This window comes from Antrostomus carolinensis, unplaced genomic scaffold, assembly GCF_000700745.2.
Source record: "Antrostomus carolinensis isolate BGI_N321 unplaced genomic scaffold, ASM70074v2 scaffold2789, whole genome shotgun sequence".
Taxonomy (NCBI): Eukaryota; Metazoa; Chordata; class Aves; order Caprimulgiformes; family Caprimulgidae; genus Antrostomus; species Antrostomus carolinensis.
In genome coordinates, this window is record NW_010339055.1 from 4,457 (window position 1) to 28,955 (window position 24,499).

Consider the following 24,499-nt stretch of genomic DNA (forward strand, 5'->3'; position numbering starts at 1 on the left):
TGCCCTGTGGCTCAAGGATTGCATTTCATATTTCATCCCATGCACAAAACAAGTCCTTCTTTCCTGCTTCTGATCTCATATCAGAGATTATTGTCTGAGGACAAACCATGCATTTTTCCTACTTTTGAAACAATTTCTTGCTATGTATGACATAACCAGAAGCACTAATTATCTGTCATTAAATACACATTTAAATGTTTTTTTCACATTTCAAAAGCATTTTTATAATGTAGAAATAGTCACTGTTCTCTTCTGCAATAGGTTGTGTTGTGTATATACCAAATCATGAAAACTATTGTTACCTGCAATATGCACTTAACTTCCTGGCTGTGGTAGCTGCCTAGAGCTGGGTATAAAATATCCTGTAACTTACAAAATGTTACTTACAGCTGCTTTATGATATAGTCGCTTCTGTTTGGAATGTGAGTACCTTTTCTGTTACAATCACAACTTCCAAAGTGGCATTGGACATGTGAGTGTAATATTTAGAGAAACCCTGGAAATAATGATCTACTCGGTTAGAAATAGTTTTGAAAAAGATTAACTCCACATTTCCTGTTTCCATAGGAAAATGTACTGCTTGTGAATATCTGCATTGTGTGGTTTGTAGTTCCAACTGTGTAGTAGAAGAATGTGAATCTACGACTTTGTTGTGTAACATTCTGTTTATCATTCTGTTTCTTTTAGGTACATTTAAAATATCATATAATGGGGATGTCCTGCTTAACATAGAACCTACCAGTGGAGTGGTAGAGCCGAAATCTACAAAGAAGGTTAAAGTGGATATCTGCACAGATTTACCCAGAATCATCAAAGAAGTGATAAAGTGAGTGTATGACTTGAAAAAATCCAGCTCTATAGATTACATTTTTGTCTGTTATTAATTCTAGCCTTTATTATTTATGTTTATCTAAAAAAGTTAATCTCCTAGATGTCAGTTGCTATCTTCTACATTTATTTTTATTAAATTAGTTTGATGATTATGTTACCTTCACAGAACAGTGATGATAAATTCTGTACCTGACTGTGTAATTAAAGATCTCTCATAAGTCATTATGATATGGGATATTTGCATATCTCTTGGTATACAACTAACCAAGAGCTTTTGTATTTACCACCTTTCAAAGACACATCCTCTATTCCTTACTTTTTTTTAGCTTCTGTAACTTTACTATTTTTCTTTTGACTCTGTGTTTCAGGAGTCTCCAAAATTTTATGATGTCCTTTGGTGTATCTTATTTTAAATGGAGGGAATGTATTTGTAACTACAAACTCTTGTAAGAATAGACTATTTTTAAATGCCTATCTTGTGTATCTTCAAATTGTAAACATAGACTTTGTAGGGAATGCCAGAATTTGGAAGTGGATACCAATCTGGAAAGTCCTTTTCAGTTTTGTTTTCTGGTAATAGTGAATAGGGTGTGGTTGGTTTTTTTTTTTTTTTTGTTTGTTTTTTTTTGTGGGGGGTGTTTCCTGTTTAGTTTTTAGATTATTAAGCTATATGACTTAAAGTTCAGTTCTTCCTGTTCTTGCTTTTTGTAGCTTGTTGAAAAAGGAAATGAAATGAAAGGAGAAAAAAAATCTATTAGAGTGACAGGGAAGACAATATCTGTATTTTGTCTCATGGTTACATCCTCTTTCCTATGACATTTTCTTTGGCTACTGAGTTTCAGCTTTTGTTTGCAAAGTGTCATGCTTTCTGCCTTTCCTTTGCTGTCCAGGCTACCACCACTACTTTCCTCACCCAGTCTTGGTTAAATGACTACTGTCTCCTGTAGTCTAGTAGATAGTTTATCTATTAAACTGAAAGAACATAACAACACAGAGCTCAGATTTCATCCTTTACCTATTCTCTGCATTAAATTCTACATAATTCTGTCAGTGAGTTTGGCACTTCTGATTATTGCTGTATCCTTTAGACTAAATGAAATCTTAAATCTCCTTGTCAAGCCTTGCACAAATATATACATAGGTGTGTGTACATGTGTGTGTATATTTTTAAACAAATAGGGTACTATTGAAAGTCTTACAATGGGTGTTTGACAAGAATTTGACTTGCAGAAATAGTGCAGTTTTGATGAAAACACCCTGGTTATTTCAATTTTCCTGTAAGTGTTTTGCTTCTATGAACAAGCAAAATTATTTTCAGGAGAATTTACTTTTTTTTTTTTTTATATTTCTGTCTTTGAGAATCATGCTTCTGAAGTTGAAAGACAATATTTAGAGAGTTTGAGATCCTCTCCCAGATCCCTTGTGTAGTTAAGTATGTGACTATTCAAAACAAATATTTTTTAAATTATTTTTTTTTTTCAGCTAAGAGGCTATTCAAAAGGATGATTGATTCTATTTGAACAATAAATTATATTAGTAAATTTGATTCTTTTGTGCAAAAAGAACAAATCAGCTTTGTTCCAGTAGAATTCTAATAGATTTGGACGGTGTCTATATGGTCCTTTGGTGTTTTGTGGTATCATTAAGATCAAGCATTCTGGCAGGAACAGCAGCAATTCTTTTATGCTTATTCAGGTGAACTTCTAGCTTCAGCTACTTAAGAGAAAATTACTAAGTATATGCCAAAATTGGTATCTACATACAAAAGTTCTTAGAAGTAAGAGAAGTATATCCTCTGTGGACATCTCTGTTTCTTTTGAGAAGTCATTCCTATTGTTTCAAACATTAAAAAAGGGGAAAAACTCAAAAGGCTCCCCAAAACTCCACTGACTAATGTATGATTCTTCCTGATTGGCAATATTCCTCTTAAATATCACATTGTCAAGTACAGTCTGTTTTTTTTTTTTTTTTTTTTTTTTTTTTATCTCCCTACTTAGTTTGTCTATGGAAAACCAGTGATTTAAATGCTCTGATTTGGTTCAGTTTTGCTTAGGTTCTAGTATAAACCATACTGATTATTTCTATCACTTTTTCTACATTATCTACTGGGGCTTGCTACTCCTACTGTCAGAGTGGAGCTGGAAAGTCATGGCTATGCTGAAGTATGGATCAAAGCTGTTGTGGTTGAACAAGTTCTTAAAGTTCTAGGAATGTCTTGTGGAAATGTAGTGGAACTCATTAACTTTGGACCAGTTTACTTTGGGTCTTCAAAGACTGAAGAAATATATTTATACAATGAAAGCCCTGAGTGTATGGACTGGGTAGCAGTGCTGGAAGACAATGCCATTGGTGGAGAGATGGTAAGAAACTGCTCCGGTTTTTATTTTAATTGAAAACTTGTTTTCATTTCTGCTTTTGCATTTTTTGTTTCTTAACATTCATCTTCTATTAGTCTTTACTATGTCATACTATTTCCTGATCAATAGGCTTTCTGAAACTTTTGTCCAACCAATAAATTTTTTACCATAATTTAGCCTTGGAATTAAGTTTTTCAGATATTTCTGTTTCACTATGTGACATCTCAACCTTAGCAATATTAAGTACATTCCCTGTGTGTGGGTTTGTTTTTGTTTTTGGGGTTTTTTTTGGGTGGTTTTGTTGACCTACTAGATTTCTTATAATTTAGTAGAAATTATCAAAATAAATATTGATATTCTGAGATGTTAAGCATCTGTTATTTCACTTGTTTTTCTCAGACAGTGCAATCATATGAGTGAGCATCATCTTTAAAAAAGGGAATTCACAACATTGACATGAAATTGATGTTTAAAAATAGGTTAATTAACCATGTGATATGTATCTGTGTCAGTGTTATTACTTAAGTTATGTCTTTCTACTTGTTGTGAAAGATGAAAATGTATGTGTAGAAAAAAATTGCAGAAGCAGAAGCAGAACAACCAAACTATTCCACATTTTGATTATTTTTTTTAGGGGACAGATCTTCAGAGGAGTACAGATGCTGTTTTGCAAGACTTAAGCCTTGAAAATAAAACAAGAGATGTAGATGTTTCCACCTTGATCTTGTGCATTCCCAATCAAGGAACTTTGCAACCTTATGAGAAATCTTTGGTAACATTGTACTTTAGTCCAAAGTGAGTGAATGGTCCAAATTAGACCCACACACGCAAGCTGATTGCTTTAAACTATTTTGTAAAGAACTGTGTTAGAGAAAATAATTTTAAGTTGATGAGTCTGCAAATACTTATGTATTTGTGTGTGTTAAAAGGAATTACTTGGCATAATACTACAAATGAGAAAGCAAAGTCTGAAATGAGTTTCTGGGAGATGTTTTATAATACAGTAAGGATGTATTTGAATGAAGAAATGGTTAAGCTTGTTTTGTAATAACAAGAATTTTATTATATTTTGCCAAGGGAACTAATTGCAGTTGCCATTAAATATGTTGAATCTCTGAAGATTGTTGAGAGAGCTCTACAGTGCTGGATTGAGTGTCTTGTTAATGACTGCAGATTTATTTCATAAAGATGTATTATATGTGCAGCATTATGAAAGAATATATATATTTCATCACCAAGAGACTGAAACATTTTGGAAAACTTTCATTCCATTAAAAAAAAATAAGCATAAAGGAACATTTCTTCTTCAGATAAGAAATAAAGAAAATGTGCTCTTGCCATTTTCCTTACTTTAAACTCTAATTATAAGTGATTATTATGCATCTCACATTAGTTTAAAAAAAACTGTTTTAGACTGGAAAAGATATCAAATGGCTACTATAATAAGCATACAGATATTGTTGAGCTTAAATTTCTTACTGTTCCATTTTCTGAAAAGAAGTATAAAGATCACTTATTCAAGCTGTAACCAACAGTGAGACTGGATAATGTAAAATAAGCCTTTATTTGTTTGGGTTGGGGTTTGGTGTGTTTTGTTTTGTTTTGTTTCCCACCCCCATCTTGTAATTAGAGATTGTGACCCTTACAGAAAATTTGAAAGGGACTTTGGAGTGAAAGACTCATCACTGAAACAAGATTATGTACTGTTTCTGAGATTTGAAGCTGTTGGGAGTCAAGATGGCTGTCTACAGGCTCTCAATGATAATGCCACAGCAATCACAAGTATGTTGTCAGAAATGTGTAGTCACCATCAAAAAAGTATATATGGATGATAAAACTGTATAGTTTGATTTCTTTTTTTTTAAAAAAAATGTCTTCATCTTCTTAGTGGTTTCATGCAAAACCTGTGTTTATTTTCTTTATATCAATAAGAATAAATTATTGCAGCTTACGTCTTTAATGCTTTAGCACTAAAACCTCTTTGAATAATGAGTATAAAAGAGGGAATCATGCATATTGCGAATACACCAGCTGGAAGTGAACATCTAGAACTCAATTATAAATGTAAATATTTGAAGGACATAAAAAAACCCAACCCAACTGCTTGCAAATCACCAGTACTTTGGCAATACCATTTTTGTGAATTAAAGTGAATATTTGATCACCCTCAACTTCCTTAATGAGGGAATACCTTATCTAACAGCCATTATAAGTAAGCATGTCTGTGTTTATAGGAAATTGCGTTATAAATCATATTGAAATACGTATTACTTTGTTTTTGCGACCGTACAACTACAGTAGGACTTTTCTGTTCGTAAGAAAATAGGTACAAGAGGTTTTTTGTTTGTTTATTTTTTGTTTGTCTAATGCAGTGAATCGTCCTTGTCACACAGAGTTGGCTTTGATGGGTTCTGGGCTTCCTGTCATGTTAACTTTTAATCCAGGACCAGTTATTAAGTTTATAGACTGTTTCTTGGGTGAACAAACACAAGTTCTATGTACACTCAAAAATGAATCCGAGTGCCTTCCAGTAACATTCAGCTTCCGCAAGACTGCTCACTTCAATATTTCTCCCTCAAAAGGAAAAATTAAAAAAAAATCTGCAAAGGTAAATCTTTCTTTCTCTTAGATTATGTAGATATGCAGGTTACTTTACAGTGGTCAGTGGTGGAATTTCTTGAAAGTAAACCAAAACAATTTCATTTCATTAGCCATGATGTCTAATATCAGCCAAATATATAATTTTTTTCTCCTTATGTAGAGTCTTTTAATGCTCTTTTCTGTACTCCAGGAAGCAACAAGTATGTGTGGGGTTTTTTTTTGTTTGTTTTTTTTTTTTTAATTTGGAAAAAATAATTCTAGTACTAAAAAACTTTACCCAAATTTTTCCTGGCTTAAAATTTTTTGTATCTTACTGACTTGAGAAGATTGATTTATACTCAAATCTTTGCAGGATCCTTTTAATTTCTTTCAGTAAATCACAAATACTTGAGTAATGTAACATTTATTTTAATAGAAAAAACTTCACCACATTTAAGTCAAATATGGTGACATTTATAATTTCACTAACCTGTAACTCAGGACACAAGAGAGAACAATTTTTCCCAGAAATGTTCAAGTGAGACTTTGTGGTGTTCTTACGTGTAGCAGTTTTATATTTCCTTATATTGCTAAATTGTATGTGGCAGTTGGCATATTATTAAAACCCAATTTTGAGCATCTATCTTAGAAGTAAGTGTGGAGAGAAGTGACTCAATTAAACAGAGAATTGCACAAAACTTTTCTCTTTGCTTTTCTGCCTCATCTGTCTCATAACGACTTTTCTTTTCCAGGATGTGATATTTTCATTTTCTCCACATCAAATAGGAACATGTAAAGTGAAGCAAGTTGTCGATATCATTGGTACAGGACTAGAGGAAAATAATTTACGGGTTTTGAGAACAAAATCCTTTCACCAAATATATTTGAACTTTATTGGTGTGTGCAAATCTAAGCGAAAAAACGTTCTATTCAAAATTAATCATGGTAAGATGCTAAAAAGATAAGTGTCAAGTGCTAAAATGTTTTAAAGTATATTTTTAACATTTTAAAAGATAATTTTTTACTATTTTTAGTTTGTTTTTAAAAATATCTCTTTGGGAGTTGAGGGGATGCTCAATTGTATAACATATAGGAGTATAAAACAATGGCTAAAATATTGATAAAATCTACTCCTCATATATTAACAATAAATGAACTATTAAAGCATAAATTTTCATCGTATGATTCTTTAACTTTTATAAAGCAGAAAATTAGGGCTTCAGTTTTTGTCAGTGATACCATTTCAGTTGTAAGCAGAGAGATAAGTAAAGCACAGAAAGAACTTAGGAAAGGTAAGAGAGTATTCTTTATTGTTTGAAAGTTACTACTGCCAGACAAACTTGCCAGTTAATACAGCCTGCTACCTGTCCCGTGTCCATTGATGCTTTCTATCCTATGAAGCCTATGCCAGCATAAAGAATCTTTCAGATATGCAATAATTGGTCTCTAATTTGTTCTTTGTGTTCCTAATGTGTCCCACAAAACAACAATTTACAGTAGATTTGACTAAGGCTGTCACTGGATTTTAAAACCAGTCATGGGTAACATAGCTTTTTCTAGCATCAAACATGCCATAGCAAGTGGTACTAGTGCAACAGGGCTGTCCTGTACAGCAGTGCATCTGGTTTTTGTGTGTAGGTAAGGAGGGGAGCTTGAGTACTCCTCAACTGACTGCTGCCCACATGAGGATGTACTCAGTAATGAAAAAGAGGAAGGCAATACTCATTTTTTTCAAAGAGAATATTGTAGAGAAGTTAAAAGAGGAAGTAACTGGAAAGTCAGGATAAAATGTTGTTCTTTCTACAAATATCACAGTGGTTGATAAGCCATTGGACAAAAAAAAAACTTTAAGGAGGGTATTTCAAATCCATTGCAATCAAGAATTGATGGGAAACTAGTTTTTTGCAATTTCTGGGTTATATTGTTGAAATCCAAAACTCCTGCATTTTTTCTGCTTCAAAAACACAATTTAAAATATGTTTCTGTGGATCAAAGATTTAATGTAGTATTCAAGTTTTGTCAGCTTTTCTAAATGCTCGTCTACCATTTGCTCTCTTAATGTCACCATTCTGTTCCTATTTGCAGGTTTGTAAAGAGGTTGTGAAGGATATCTGTACTCTATAGACTACTGATACCTGTGTTTTGCTTTTAAGCTTTGTTGAAGCTTTTTTTTCAGATCCTTATATAGATGGGTTCTATATCTTCCTGTTCTCTTCTCCCAGTCCCTGTGGATGAGTATGTGTACTTTTCTCTGTATTCTGTGGAGGGGTGAAGAGACTGGAACAAAGCTTCTTGCAAACTGTGCCTCCTTGGACAGTGGAAGTTATAATCACTCCTGTAGTTTGAAGGATGGAAAGTAGGGTTTTTTTGTAGCCATTTTAGAGAAAAGTAAGGCTAAAGTGGGCAAAACCAATATATTTAGTTTAATGTATCAATTTTTTTGCAGATGAGGGAGGAAGGGGCAGTTGAAGAATGGAGTTACTTATTTATTTATAGTACTATTTTAAATTTGTGTATCTCTATGTAAGGGAGGTGAGCAAACACATGGCCTAGTTTCTGTCATAATTTTTCTCTATGTGTGTTTTTCTAAAACTAGAGTGAAAAAGATCCGAGTGCTCTTTTTTAGTTGTGATAGTTTGGGAGTTCTTTGTCAAAAATCACGCCTGTGTTTGCAGCCCTTAAGACAAGCTTTAGGGCACTGTGGAGAGTGTTGTGACAGCGGCAGCTCTGAGTGTTCAGACATGTGCCAGACAAAGCATCACAGCTGGATATAGTAGTAGTGGTGGTTTGGTCTCTAGTATTTGTTTGCCTGTGATCTAGGCCAGGGAATGTGGGTGGCTGTTAGTATGGTCAGAATGCCACCTTCCCTCTTCTCTGAGGAAGACATGATGGGATGGGTGACTGATTATTGGGCTGTTGGGTGGACCACTGTAAATTAAGAATCAATGTTCTAATACTTTGAATTTTGTTTAGTAAATAAAAGTGTATGTAACGTTTTATTTGAATTTTAAGGTATAACACCAATGATTTCCAATGCAACTGGACAGTTTGTAGCTGATGGCACAGGACAGTGCACTGATACAGCACCTGTGGCAATACTTAAATCAACCCAAACACAAATTCATACTCACCAGATAAACAGAAATTGTAAGGATGATGCACTTACAGCTTTTCCCAATGACCGTGCAGCCAGCATTAGGCCTAGTGAACGGAATAAAAAGTACAGGTAACAATTATGCGAATATAATACTTAAAACCACACATTTGTGTATAATGTATAGTAGATCAAGATTGGTTACTCATATGACAGTTTACTGGTTTTTTTTATTCAGGCTGAAAGTTCTTTAAAATTCATTGCATTCTACTTAACCTTGAGCCTCTTGCACATAAATTTCTTGAGTTGCTTTTCTTATGCGAAACTACAGATGTAGCTATTACAGCTTCAATATTTCATTTTTATGGTTGCCTTTACCAAGGTCAAATAGTAATGATCAGCTGTGATAAAAAGAATGTTTGCAATGAAATATATATGTAGCAAAATCAATATGTTTTCATTCTAACAAGATCCAGAATCATTTTACACACATAGTGAAACTGCAATTCTCTTTAAATATTTAGAACTATTTTCACAAAGACTGAGAGATATAATTATATAGATCCAGAGTTTTCTTATACTGACTGTGAAAGGCTGTTGAAAGAAGCACATAAGAAATACTACGCAGACTTCATTTCTAGTTTAAGACAACATCGTTTACAGAAAGATGCTGCTAGGTAAGACTTTGTTTAAAGGGTAAATAAATAGTTTAGGCTCTTATGAAAAATATGGGTATATATGTGCAGACTTAACATATCATGGTTGATTTTAGTTAATTTTAGTTAATTGCTAAATTTGTCCTATACTGAAATGCTTACGGTCTTGGGACCTTCATTTATAATGCATGCAAAACCTGTTTTGTTCATAGGTTCATTTAGACGCACTTAGACATCACTTCCCAAGTAGAATGTAGGGAAGGAGGCATGGAGCTTGAAATTAAACTTAAAATGCACTTAAAATAAGATGCCAAGTTTTAAGATGAGTTGGTTGTGGTTAATAGGAAAAACATAGCATTGTTTGTGTTGGTTTCTCTTTTCTTTTTATATAATAAATTGTATGTATTTACAACTAGTATTTCTAGCTCAGTATGTAAACTATGATATAATTTGTGGAATGAAGCAGATAGATTAAAGGATTGTGTGGGTCTTCTAGCCTTATCTTACAGTAAATTCTTACTTAGTGAATTTCTGTATTTGGTTGGTGTGCTGTGGAGCTAAATCATAGAAAAACAGAACTGACAACTCTGCTACTTTTAAAAAGTTTAGTTACAAAAAAAAAAGCCTGTAAAGCCTCTAAAGCAAGAGAAGTAATATTCAAGGTATATTGCATGAGAAGCAAGAAGAAAAGAAAAATTCACACTTGTCAGATAAATTTCACTGTTACTATCAAACAGTAATAATTTTCTGAATAGTTGATACAAAACATCTGTGTAAGATGTCTGGAAGTTTCAAATCTCTTAGTTTCAGGTGAAACTGATTGATTGGAGTTGAACTTTGACCAAGAAAAGTTAACTGCTCTGAAAATTAGGATATAAGTAGTGCAGTTTAGACACATACAATTAAATATCCTTTGTAATCTTGGATTTGCTAGATTTTAGCAAATTAACTATTTGCTAACTTTTAAGTTCTTGACTATGCAACTTCATTGTTCTTTAAGAGGCATTTTAGAAATGGTATAATATTTATATGTTGGTAGCCATAATGTTTGCCACCTATATAGCTAAGCAATTGCCACAAATGTGCAATAGATGTTAATCCTTCCCTAAACAACAAAATAAAAGATTTTTTTCAAGGCATTTTCTGTACATGAAGTTTTTTTATAATGACATATTCCCAGTTAAAGTATTATTTGTTATGTTTAAAAATCTTAAATTGTTTAATATGTAGAACATGGAATGCTCAAGCTGCTAGATTTCCATATTCTCTTTTTTTTTCCCCTCCCCTATAGGGAGTTCTATATTTATAATAATTCTGTGAACATAGGCCTTAAGCCAGCTGAAGGGCTTGTGTCACCAAAGATCTCAATCACAGATATTCACAAGGAGAAGCTACAGTTGAAAATGCTTCCTTTAGCTGAGACTTGCCTATTAACAAGTAAAAAATTGGCAGCAGCTGGTTCTAAATCTTCAATCAAAGAAGTAAGTTAAATGTTTGAGTAGTAATGTGAGCATAATGTGTTTCCTTTATAAAAAAAGCTTAAGAATTTTGATCTTGCTCTGAGAAGATGTCTTATGCTTATCACAGATCTGCAGTGGGCTTAGTTCTTTGCCATCTTCTGCCCAAGAGAAGGAAGATTGTAGTCTAACTTTGACATCCAAGCAGCTTTATCAAATACTCATTGGTAAGATTTTTAATTTGGTTACTAAATGCATATAATTGCTATAAAAACACTTTTTTATAGTAACACAGTTTATGTTCACCTTAAATAGAAAATAACTTTTAGTGGCAGCTTGATATCTACAGTAATGTTTGACTAAAGCTTTGTACTCCTCAGAAAATACTGAGATATGATTGGTATGAACATGTAAAAGGAATATATTATATTAATATAGTAATACAAAAAGTACTTAGAGTTTTTTAAGATGTTTGATTAGTACCATGAGCACTAAAGTTTGCAGGCCAGCATAAAAACTGAGGATAGCAGTAAATGATGTAGTGAGATAATTCTGTCATCATCAAATTACATGCATTATTAAACCAAATGGTCACACATCAGGGAGCAAATAAACAGGTTAAATATGTAAACTCTCAGTGAATCGCTGGTTGTCTAGCCATTTAAATATATGATTAATAAAAATAAGTAGTTATGGTTACTTTTAATGCTTTTATTAATTAGAACATCGCTTTTCCTATTTTTAATAGCTGGGTAACATAGAAGTAAGAACTAAATGTTGGTGCTGGCTTTTGAGTTGTACTACTGAAAACATTCACAGTGCATGCATAGTATCTACTTCCAAGTTTTAATGTAAGTTTGTTCTGTACAGGATTGCTCTAGCTGACTAATTCTGCAATTTAAGGAACTAAAATGTTTTGATCACGATGTTTTCGTAGTTATGCTTCCTTAGATTAACTTTTATTTTTCAATATAAAATCTTACTTTATATTTTCCAGGTCCTAGTACTATGGATTTTGGTGAGGTTTGTGTGTGTTCTACAACAGCCAGAAAATTGCACATCATCAATAACTTGTTAGTTCATATATGGATACAAATTGAGATTGAAATGGATGAATTACAGCAAACGGGTCCATTGTCCCAGGTGGTGCCTCCTCTTACAAAGACTCATATTCCAATTGTATTTGAGACAAATGTTCTTGGAATGTTTAAAAGGTAAGGCTTCTTATACTTGTCTTGATTTACATAATTTCTTTGCAGTAGTAGAATAAAAAAAAAAATCATGTGGCTGATTTAAACTGAATGTAATTATGATAAGTGTTAATGGTGTGCACTAATTTCTGGTGATATTGCAATAATTAATGCAGTTTGATGTTGCAAAATTTTTCTAGTAAAGAAATGCTTCTTAGGGTTTAAAAAAACCCAACAAACTGTCATATCAAAAGCCTATATCACTGCAGGTATACTGGGGGAAAAAGTTTGCTATTACAGTGTATTTGTTAGGAGAAATTTCATGGAAAATACTGTGGTCTTTCCAGCATATTGTTGCCTCACTGCATCTATGCTCAGATCTTCTGATGCACCTAATGGGTAAATGTATAGGCAAATTGTTTTCTAGCCATTTGATATGGAGATGGAACTCTGATAATGCTCCTAAAATGATGGTATGAGGTTGATCACCCTTTGGGATGATCTTCACTTTTGTCATGATTTAAGTTGTATGCAAAACAACTACAAATTACTTTCTCTTGTCAGTCTTAATTGTTTTGTTAAGTATTTTCTTGCTAATGATTATATCTCACATAATTTTTACTTTGACTACAGTATAATAAATACATTAAAAATATTAAGAAATATATATTTTTATGTTACAGATCTTTCACTTACACAATAAACAACCAACACCTTGGGCATGTGCTGGTAGTTGCAAAAGCAGTGTCTGTTGAACTTGAACTGTCTGCAACGGAACTGATTTTAAATCCTATTCCTGGCTACCTTGCAGAGACAGAATTTAGAACAACTGTTAGGGTATGCAATCCCAGAAACCATCCTGCTGAGTTTACTTGGAAACCTGTAGTTACAGATAGAAGAACTTCATTTTCTATACAGCCATCCAGAGGTATACTATGCAAATACAGTGTGTGTGCACATATCTTAAATGTCAGTAATGTTAAATAAGACAAACATTCAGCTGATACTATAAACTGTATTTTTTTAGATTCAGGTCAGTATTAGTGTATCTCAAAAGCAGTATCAGATCAGAGTGTTAATGCCATAGCTGCAGTTCCTATGTAAGCCCTGGACTGTGAGTGCATACTCAGTCCAGTTCGTTGTGTCTATGTCCAGCCAGCAGCACTTATGTAACCATGTCTCTCGGCACAGATTATCATAGAATCATAGAATGGTTTGGATTGGAAGGGACCTTAAAGATCATCTAGTTCCAACCCCCCTGCCATCAGCAGGGACACCTTCCACTAGATCAGGTTGCTCAAAGCCTCATCCAGCCTGGCCTTGAACACTTCCAGGGAGGGGGTATCCACAACTTTCTTGGGCAACGTGTTCCAGTGTCTGACCACCCTCACAGTGAAAAACTTCATCCTAATATCTAATCTAAACCTGCCCTCTTTCAATTTAAACCCATTTCACCTTGTTTTGTCATTAGTTGCCCTTATGAAAAGTCCCTCCCCAGCTTTCTTATAGGCCCCCTTCAGGTACTGGAAGGCCGCTATAAGATCTCCCCGGAGCCTTCTCTTTTTCAGGCTGAACAGCCCCAACTCTCTCAGCCTGTCCTCATAGGAGAGGTGCTCCAGCCCTCGGATCATCCTGGTGGCCAACATATTGGTCGGCCAGATTGCTGACATTTCAAACGTGAGGCAGCTATTTAATGGCAGTTAGCAGTATAATGCAGCTCATCAGGATAGGAAATTTTCCAGAAGCACTGTATGAATGAAGCTGCTAAGAAGTTGATGTAGATGGTCTGAGTGACACAAATTGAATTCAATCTAGGATTAGTTTTCACTTGCATTATGGATCAATATTTGTTAGAAGTGTGTGAGAGACTAGCTTTTATCTTCTTTCCTTTGAAAGATAGTGTTCTGCAGAAATATGTTGGTCTCCATTATTAAAGAACTAAGTGGTAACAGTTCAAACAAGATTTGGCTAGTTTAGGACCTTGGTGTGCTCCGATTCTTGAAAAAAGATATTTCTGCTGATATGAGTTCAGACTCACTTGCAAGCAAGAAAATGTACACGGGCTTTCCCAAAGCTGTTATTCTACAAAAAGGATAGTGTTTTTAGTGTTTTTTTTTAAAAAACAAAACAAAATGATGACTATTTGAGTAATTTATGGCTTAATAATACCAGTGAACTCTGTGTTTTACTGCAGAATACTAATAAACAGATTATGCAATTGTCATGAGAATTCAGAAACTAATTTTATTTAATTCAGCACACTGTTCAACACCTTTGAAATGTAAACTTAGTCTTCAGTAATAGAAGGTCGTTTCACTTTAATATGCTTATGTTATTTCTAATTATACAATGTAATGTGATAATTGTACATGTGTATGCTGTAATATGTAAATTATGCACACTTATTTAGGCTTTGTGGAGGCCTATAGAGATCTGGAGTGTGAAGTTGTTTGGCATCCAGGGTTCAACTCTCCAGAAGCAGGAGAATTCAACTTGTGTGTGCGTAAAGGAAACACAATTAAGTTGAAATGTTTTGCAAAGGTAACAATTCGTACAGGCGATTTAGAGGTGTTTTTTAAAAAAAAAAAAAAATAAATTTCTTAAATATATTTTTATCATTCAAAAACTTATTTTAATTTCATGTGGCTTCTATTTAACATCTTTAAGAATAGAATATTACTCCAAAGACATGATGGAGAAGGCAAAACAATGACAATTTGCATTTTTCTTACTTTTAATTTTTTTATATACTTCTTTTGACACTAGAACTTAGTGGTCCTTATACATCAGGTGGTAATTGTTCTTCTTGGCTCACTTAGTTTAGCTAAACAAAAGTTGAGAGGTGATATGATAGTTCTTTAGATATATATTAAAGGGATAAAAATCAAGGTGTGTGTAGGACAGTATGTTTCGGAGATTCAGGGTAACAACATGCTGCAATGTAATTTTTTTATTATTATTTGAGCGAGGTATCTGATAATTTGAAAAAACAATGTTCTTGATACTCTTCTAAGCAGTAGAGTTCAGCTTAGGTTAATTATTTGTTATTTTATGTTGCATGCCAGAGAGTGTGAGCCAAGAAAACTTTTTTTTTTTTTTTTTTTTTAAACTGTATTCTGCTGGCTGCCTGCTCTAGAACTTCCATTTTTGGGAGCCAAGAAAAATATTTCCTTCCTTTTGATGTGCCTGCTTTCTGTTTTATTTCTTTTCTCCCCAGTAGCTTTTCTTCTTCCTCTTCTTTTCAAGCCTTGAAAATTGCCATATGTAAACTAGGATGTGTGTAAATAAGAATATTAACATTTCTACTGCTATTAAGATCTCTGAAGTATCTTGTCCTGATCACACATTTAGGATTAAAAAAAAATCATGGAGCTTGTGCTGTTAAATTAAATTTAACTAAAATATTTTTATTAGTCTTGAAATTAACTCAGAAATATCTCTGGGCTTGTGTCTGTTAACTTTGAATCTAAATAAGTTCAATAAATCTTGTCTCACATTTAAACTGTGTTTATCTATTTGAATACTTCTAAGTTATGTATTTCCACAAGTGTATTAGCTCATTATGTAATGAAAATTAGGCTGAATTATTTATTTGTACTTAGTAATATGTTATTTACTTTGCTTGTTTTCTCTTCTTTTTTTTGTAGCTTGGTACTACTAAAGTTCAGTTCATGGAACAAAGGATACCCTTCAGTCATAGCCCAATGGGTTTATCTACTTGTAAGACAGCCGTTCTTCAAAACATAGGGTACAATCATGCGTACTTCCAAGTAAGCTAAAATTATTTTTAGCATATTTAATTTCCTGGGTTAGGGAGTTCATTTTATCAGATCATGTTACAGTTTTGAGTTTTCAGTTTTTAAATACATACCTACTTATGTTTTTTGTCTGTCTTTCCAAAGAAACAGGATTTATGTGATAAGAATTCTGTCCCTCTGTCAAATTTGGATTGATGGATAGATGGACTGACAGATGCAAAGTGGTAATGGTCTAAAAGATTCTGGAAGTTTCATGGAAACCAGTGGTGAGGGTAGAACCCCATCCTGGTGTACCTTGTGAAAAAGCAGTTACAGCTTGGATGTTTTTATATTTTGAGAGACAGAGCACACTGGCTAGTCATCCTGTTTATCCTGGTGGCCCAGTCAGTGCTTGCATAGACCCAGACCAGTCACAGCAAATGTGATTACTTTGCTAGACTAACATCTGAGAGGAAGATAAGCTGTATTATGAATTGGATAAGAGATGAGATGGATGCCAGGGTGGGTAAAGACATAAGCGAATTAGTAGGAAACCTAACCTCATTAGTTCTCCTGATCACAGGATACTTTGCTGTATTTATTTAGTGAAGCAAAATAATCTTCATTAAAATACTCAGTTTTTGTTATTACATTATTATGGCACTAAGAAACTTGATTAAATTATTTTTATTTGTACCATATTTCTCTGTTTATCAACTGAGCATGGTAATAACAAGTATTACTACTACAATCTTGGAGGATGAGCATGAAAGAATAAAACCAGCATTATTAATTAGACAAACAAACATACCCAGCCTTTTAAGCATCCATGGTTATCCTTAAGCCAAGAGACAGCTGGTTCGTCTTGGTCATTGTCATTTCTGTATCTATACTTTAAAAAGTTATCCGCTTGGAATGCGTGAGAAGAGAACAAATTCTATTTTGTCCTTACTAATTGTGGGTAAACTGAATATTTACTCCTAGTATTATTACTAGAATGTGAAATTTCCAACAGGTGTGTAAAAATGATTTCATAATAGAAACTGACAGTCATCATATTTAGGAATCTATTACTTTATTTTGTTTACCTGTATTTTTGCCCCATACTTCTAAGTCCAAGTTAGCATTATATGTTATCAAGGTTCTCCTTGTAAGAATATAAATTCTTCATGATAGATATACTGGTATTTTTTTTAAAAAAAACAAAACAAAAAAACTTCCCATCTTTTTCAGTATTACTAACATTTCATGTTTGTCTTTGAAGGTTCTTGATTCAAACCCACTGCCTGGAATGATGATCACCCCTTTTGAAGGGGTGGTACCTGTGGGAGGCAATGCTGATCTCGAAATCTATTTCACTCCGAATGCAAAAATGAGTTTTGATACAACAGTGAAGGTATTCAAAACTGGAATAACTTGGTCTTTTGAGTGTTATGTGTGGAGATGTGTGTACATTTGAACATCTTTTGGATTCTATCTCCAGTGTTCAAATGCTTTTTAAGGGGAAAAAAACCAAAAAAAAAACCCAGAAAAAGATTTTCTTACAGTAAGTGATGGCTGCTATAACCTATTCTGATATTTTGGTTTTAGTCCTGCTCTGAAGTATCAAAACAGCCTCTCAGTTTAAGCTGATTCATATTATACCATTGGCAAGCTGCTGAAACTAATGCGTGATTGTCTTCGGAAGATCACGTAGAAGACATATCTACAGTTTTTATGATCTGTAGAGACTGGAATACTGCAGTGTCTTTAATTTCTTGACTTCTTTTTGTTCTCATCTCAGAGACGAATTTAACTACTAGATTTGATTTGATAATAGGAGTGCCATGAACATCGAATCCTATGTTGTTTTCTTCATGCCTACTTCCTGAACTTGTCCTTTGTCAGAAAAGTGAGAATGGGAAAAAGGATGCTATTATGGAGATGATCTTTGCTACCTTTTCTGACTCTGATCCTGGATTCTCCATCTTCTGTGGCTGCCTACGTTATGCTCGCTAAACCTAGTATCCATTTCTTTTTTCCACATCTAAGAAAGATTTGGCCTTGCTGAGAACAATAGTATCCACTTTGTACCGGCACCTCTCTGAAGCAATTTGTGTTGTGGTGTATGTTCCAATCCTCATAGCTGCTGAATAGATATAACTCATCCACTCAGCTTTCTCCTGTTGGAGAAAACTGTTCATTCTACTGATACAGCCTCCTGCAACATTATATTTGTCTGCAGGCAATTTGTCTTTCCTAAAACTTTGGTTGGTGGCTGTTGCTTTTTTTTTTTGTTTGTTTGTTTTGTTTTTAATTGAGAGCTCTGACTATCTCAGGTATCATATGCCACAGAGGCATGATTGGTTCTTCTTTAAAGCCACATCTCACTGCAATCTGTATATATATGTTCTAGAAAGAGAAGTAATTTTCTTTACCTCTTTATATTTCCATAACAAAAATGCATTATATTATAAGGGCAGAGTTATTTTCATTAGGAATTATGCTGAATGTCTCATTACATTCTATATCTGTGGGGTAGTTTTGTTTTTTGTTGTTTGTTTGTTTTTCTTTAAAGTCATGACAGATTTGGTGAGATAGATATGTTGAAATGACCTTGTCAACAATCATACTGTTGTCCATTCACTTAGATAGCAGTTCGAAATTCGAAAGTACTACTGCTTAGGATCAGTGGATTTGTAGAGATCCCTGAAATAAACATTGATGTGGTAAGTATGAAGAAATTGTAGCAATTAGTAAGATTGATTGTGTTATGCTTTATCTAGATGTCAAAGTGGCTCATCCCTACTTAATATTTTTCATTTTTTTTCCCATACTAACTTCCTGAGAAAATTATCAAGGAGAACAACTTAGGAAGATAAATTAAAAACTAAATGTACATATAACAGTTGCACTAAATGATAGCTGACAGCTTTAGCTTTTGAACTTGACAATCTGGAAAAGTATGTTAAAAGGAAGGGGATTACTTTAAGGTAATTGTAGGAAAAAATACAATAAGGGGAAAATGAATCCAGTGATTTGTTTACTGAATGATGAAAACTTTCTTGATGGTGTAACTGGACTTATGCATTGAATTCTAAACTGTTATGCCCTGGGAAGATTTTAAAGATAAGTGTTATGCTAGACAATTTATTAACCCAGACTGTTATTGTGTTCTAAATTGTGAATCTTTGAGCAATTATATTTTTCACATTCTGTTCAGTTATAAACTTGCCTTCACAGTGCTTTGACCCAATTTTTTTTCTTAACTTCCAGGATCTATTTGACTTTGGTGGCGTTTATGTCGGTTCTACAAAATCAATTCCCTTTTTGCTGCAGAACGAAGGACAAGCGTGTACCAGAGTGGAGTTTGATTTTTCTAACTATAAGGATTTTAAATTGAATGCTAATGACCATTCAGGTATTTGGTTTTGCTATATCAGAAATTTCATTAAATAAAGAATGGATAATGCTAAAAGAAAATCTATCAGACTATTTCTGGTATACAAACTTTCTGATTTAAGAAAACTTAAAGCAATTATTTTAAAAGTGCTGCTTAATATAAATTGAGAGGAGACATTTTGGTTTGCCTGTAAAATTGTTTGCCAAAAAATAAGCATTTGTAAAATGTTAGATTGCCTGTAGATTTTTTTTTTCATCCTTCCTTTTTTTTTTTTTTTTTCCCCTATAGTTGCTAAGTTATGTTTAAAAAAAAAAAATAGTTTTAATGCCCTCTCATCAGTTAAAAAAAACACAGTTTAAAAAATCCAAATAAACAAAGCCAACAACTATGCTAATTTCCTAGTCATGGACTTTTACACACTGTTATGACAATGCTTACCCTTCAGTTAATTAGTCCTCTGTATAAGAGTCCTGACTTTTTTCCTAATGGTACAGGGTATCTGCAGGTTAATCACAGGACCTCTGTTCTGCATGATGCCCAACTCAGAATGACATTGGGGCAATATGTGGAATTAGATTGTAGTTCTTTGTTTCTTGATGGAACTAGTGCACATTCTTATCCTTCACTCATAGTTGCTCATCCCTTTTCTACTTCAGTCTTGGCGTCTCCTTTGCTGTTCCAACATCTTTATTCATGAGAGAATTTTGCAGTTATGTTTATATAGCCTATTGTCCCTGTGAGCTCAGGTAATCAGGACTCTTTCACAGAATCACAGAGTTGCCTTAATTGGAAAAGGCCTATAAGATCATCAAGTCCAATCATTAAGTAAATACTGACAATTTCCCTCATCCATGAAAAAACCACGTCCCTAAGCACTATGTCTAGACAACTCTTAAATACCTCCAGGGATGGGTACCCCACCACTGCCCTGGGCAACACGTTCCAATACCTGATAACCCTTTAGGTGAAGAAATTCTTCCTAATATCCAATCTAAAGTTCCTTTGGCGCAACTTGAGGCCATTTCCTCTCATCCTGTCACTTGTTACTTGGCAGAAGAGACTGGCCTCCACCTCTCTACACCCTCCTTTTAGGTAATTGTAGAGAGCAATAAGGTCTCCCTGATCATCCTTTTCTCAAGACTAAAGATCCCCAGTTCCCTCAGCCGCTGCTCATATATATATATGTGAATGACGACAAAAAATGACCTAACAGACAGAGTGGTTTTCTTACCATGTGGTGGACTTCAAAGGGAAGGTGAGGGCTCCTAGTCAGTCATCATCCTTTTCTCAAGACTAAAGAACCCCGGTTCCCTCAGCTGCTCCTCATGTATATATGTGAATGACGGCAAAAAATGACCTAACAGACAGAGGGGTTTTCTTACCATGTGGTGGACCTCAAAGGGAAGGTGAGGGCTCCTAGTCAGTCATCTTAATTTGGAAGAGAACTGTAAGACTGTCTACAACAGGCAACTTGCCAGCATAGGAATTGACTCATTGCACATGATTTCTAGATAACAGTTTGTGCTTGAAACAAGTAATAGGACTTCCAGTCAGGTCCTGTACTGTTCAAACGGTGAGTATTAGACGAATACTGATCCTGGTGTTCCAGACTGAAGACTGATCTCGGAGAAATGTTACCTGGTTGTCCTGGTTTTGCTAGGATAGAGTTAATCTTCTCCTTAGTAGTTAGAAGGACACTTGTTTATTGGAAACACATGTTTCTGCCAGTGCCTTAAAATTGGACAGGAAAGTCTGAAAAATGAAGCAAGCCTTACTGATAAACTTCTGTAGTGTAGATGATGCCTAAATAGTTCCAGCCAACTATTTTTCTACCTGTGGTATTAGTTTTCATTGTTAACTATTTTTGTGTAACGCTTTTATTCAAAGGTAAATGACTTTTTTTTTTTTTCTGAAATGTTGTGTTCTCTTAAATCAATAACTTTAATGGAAGTTACTGATGATTAACACTTCTCAAAATTACCTCCAGAATCCTTATGAGAAATATAATTGTTCATAACTTCGTGAGAAATGTTTAACATACAAATATGTAGATACTTTATGTTGGAAATAACTTTGAAGTACTGCAGCTCTTAAAAAGTTGATATCTAGTGTAGTAACATCTGTAATTTGATTCTGAATTTTGTTTGACAGTGGTTGACTGCTGTTCCTCAAACCCTTACTTGTATTCTGTTAACTTAAAGGGAAAGTCAGCTTTGCAGTGCTTGTTGTCCTTCATGCCAAAAGAGGTAAGTTTACGGGGCGGTGGTGATTATGCTAAATTAAAATCATGCTCTGTGATATACCTATGGTGAAAGAATATAGACATTTTAGATGTGTATTTTAGTATGTGCAATAGTTTTATAATAGTAATCCAATTCTTAAGAAAACAAGTTCTGAAATAACCTCTATATAACTTTTCCTGCTTTCCTTAAATGTTTGCATGCACCAAGAAAACACACTTTCTCAATGACTTAAAAATGGAAAAGGCATAAACTTAAATTGAAATGGCTTACCACCCTTTCAGATCATTCAACAAACTCAGCCATTTTCTTTTTGGAGCTATTTGTGCTTTAACTCTCAGATGACCGAGAGGAGTTTTATGTGCCATAAAGAATGGCAAAGTTGCTTTCCGATTGTGCTATTTGAGGGAAATAAATTGAAGATATGAGGCTTTATGGGTTAGTTTTATATTAGGAAAATAGCATTTTATTGGCAATAGTTGTCAATAGAGAGTGCTATTGCAAATTTTAAATCTAAACCTATTGAACAGTGCTTTAGAAATGGAGGGTTTGGGATTTCCACACATTTGGAGCACAACGATCTGAAAGAAAACTTAGGCTTCAAAATTATGAATCAGCTTCAGAACAAGCAGCTGGGGACCAATTCTACAGCCAATAAACCTGTTGCATTAGCTGCATTTTTAGCTTAAAAAATAAATGAATATCAGAGACAATGCGCCTTGGAAGGATCGACAATATTATTTTTTTATTTCCCCTGCTGCTCTCCTTCACAGCACTTTAGTTTTTGAATAACAAGTAATTCTTTTGTTCAAAGCATCATGCAAATAATATTTGCATATTATAGGCTGTGCCTGGTAACACAGTGGTTTTTCTTCCTCTTATTGCTGTCAGCTTAGATTCTGTGGACATATAGAAGGTATTGCAAAATAACTGATGATGTGAATTTATAGCACATTCAGTACTCCGACATAATTTTTCCTGACAGAACATGAGTCAATAGATTAATAAAAAATGAGCTATTTAAAACCAAATTAATTTCTTTCTATAGCATGGCAAGCCTTGAGGTTAGAGGAGAAGAGGTAGATGTCATATCTTTAAATATCTTGACACTGTCTGATGCAACATTCTCATAAGCAAGGTAGTCAGATTTAGACTAGGCACAGTGTCAGGAAAATATGTAATTGTTTGCTAAATGGTACATACAGAATATCACCAGTGATCTGTTTTCAAACTGTAGAGAAACTCAGTAAGAAAAAATGATGACATTTTAAATTAGGTAGGAAGAGTCAATAATAGAAATGCAAGACTAGATAGTACTGTAGGAGTTATCTATGTGTATGGTATTGCAGATCACAGGCTGAACAAGAATTAAGAGTAGAGGCAGACACCATACTGATTTATATAAATAGGAATAATGTTAGTAAAGAAAGTAAAATAATTATTCTAATCAGTGACTTCATAAGACTTCAGCTGTAACACTTTTCCCATGTGGGATGCCACACTTAATGATGTGGGAAAATTTCCCTTGGAAAGAAAGTCCAAAAGAAAGCAATGGAAATGATCAGAAGTCCAGAAAGCACAAACTGTGTGTAAAAAAAACCAAACCAAACCAAATCAAAAACACCAAAAAACCCACCAAAACAAAACACCACAAAAACCCCAACAAAACAAAAACCCCCTAAATTCCAATATGATCCTGTTTTTTATTTTATATCATGTTATTACTTTGAAATAGAATATACTTAATTTTGAGGAATAGAATATACTTACTTTTGCTCTATTTGTGGATTAGATGGGAACAAGGTAATAATGATACAACTGGTCCTTAAGCTTAGTTAAGCTAGTGGTTAATTTTTTGAAAAAAAAAATTTTTTTTGGCTTCAGCATCTATACAGAGAATTCAGTTTAGGTGTTCTGTAAAAATAGAATCATAGAATGGTTTGGATTGGAAGTGACCTTAAAGATCATTTAGTTCCAACCCCCCTGTCATGAGCAGGGACACCTTCCACTAGACCAGGTTGCTCAAAGCATCATCCAACCTGGCCTTGAACACTTCCAGGGAGGGAGCATCCACAACCTGTTCAAGAGTCTCACCACCCTCACAGTAAAGAATTTCTTCCTAAAATCTAATCTAAATCTACTCTCATCCAGTTATCTTCTACTACCCTCTACCCTTGTTCTATCACTACCTGCCTTTGTAAAAAGTCCCTTCACAGCCTTCCTTTAATCTCAGTAGCTAAAAGCACATAATTACATATAAGATCTAAACCCTGTACATGTTGATGGGAGCCATAACCTGACAACTCTGTTCTTACTTCTGGCACTGGATTTCTTCGGAGATCGTGCTGCTGTACAAAGTGATCCTTTATTCTGCACTGTAATGGAAAAGGGTGTAGTAGAAGGTTAGTCATCCCCCTTACAGACTAATGAAATATCAACACTTTTAAATCCTAAATGTCGTCCATCCTCAACTGTCAAAACAGGGATTTTATTTTCCTCTATTTCCCAGTGTTACAATTGAGCTCTATTACTGTTTTCTTCCCCTGTCATGTTGCAGGATGGATTAAGAGTAGAAATGTTGCTACTGACACTGTTGTAAATTCAAGTGATTAACTAAATTAACATTTCTGAAGACTGCTGAAATAGCAGATGGTTCTTTATGTTTAATTTCACTTTTCATCTGAACTACTGTTCAGTATTACAGTTTGTTATTGATGAGCATCTACAACTGTTTTTTGATACTGGTGGTATGGTAAGCTAACTGAAGACAAGGTTGTACCAGTTGGCAATCTGCTTTAATTATGATATAAATTTTGAAAAAAAAAATTTTTAAAAAAAGTCTTGCATTTGACTGGATCTGTTTTGTGACTGCTCTTCTTAAAAATCTGTAGAATGTACTGCATCTACTGATCACAGAATTTTCTATAGGGTTTTCAGATGTCATCCTTTTTAAATTTTTCGAACTCGAGATCTAA

The 24,499-nt window shown here is 34.0% G+C and overlaps 1 protein-coding gene across 1 annotated transcript in view; it reads left to right on the forward strand.

Annotated features, from left to right (window-relative positions):
• The window catches only part of CFAP47 (cilia and flagella associated protein 47), a gene marked incomplete at its 5' end in the record, with an annotated part of 44,327 nt that overhangs the window by 1,343 nt on the left and 18,485 nt on the right, over positions 1-24,499 (forward strand). Inside the window, 18 exons of the mRNA XM_029086929.1 lie at positions 688-826; positions 2,963-3,191; positions 3,823-3,983; positions 4,837-4,970; positions 5,561-5,796; positions 6,521-6,713; positions 8,781-8,994; positions 9,387-9,539; positions 10,810-10,999; positions 11,106-11,202; positions 11,973-12,189; positions 12,849-13,093; positions 14,576-14,706; positions 15,813-15,935; positions 17,167-17,298; positions 18,533-18,610; positions 19,158-19,302; positions 21,436-21,530. Coding sequence (XP_028942762.1) covers positions 688-826; positions 2,963-3,191; positions 3,823-3,983; positions 4,837-4,970; positions 5,561-5,796; positions 6,521-6,713; positions 8,781-8,994; positions 9,387-9,539; positions 10,810-10,999; positions 11,106-11,202; positions 11,973-12,189; positions 12,849-13,093; positions 14,576-14,706; positions 15,813-15,935; positions 17,167-17,298; positions 18,533-18,610; positions 19,158-19,302; positions 21,436-21,530 — 2,912 coding nt within the window. The remainder of the gene's footprint in view (positions 1-687; positions 827-2,962; positions 3,192-3,822; positions 3,984-4,836; positions 4,971-5,560; positions 5,797-6,520; positions 6,714-8,780; positions 8,995-9,386; positions 9,540-10,809; positions 11,000-11,105; positions 11,203-11,972; positions 12,190-12,848; positions 13,094-14,575; positions 14,707-15,812; positions 15,936-17,166; positions 17,299-18,532; positions 18,611-19,157; positions 19,303-21,435; positions 21,531-24,499) is intronic.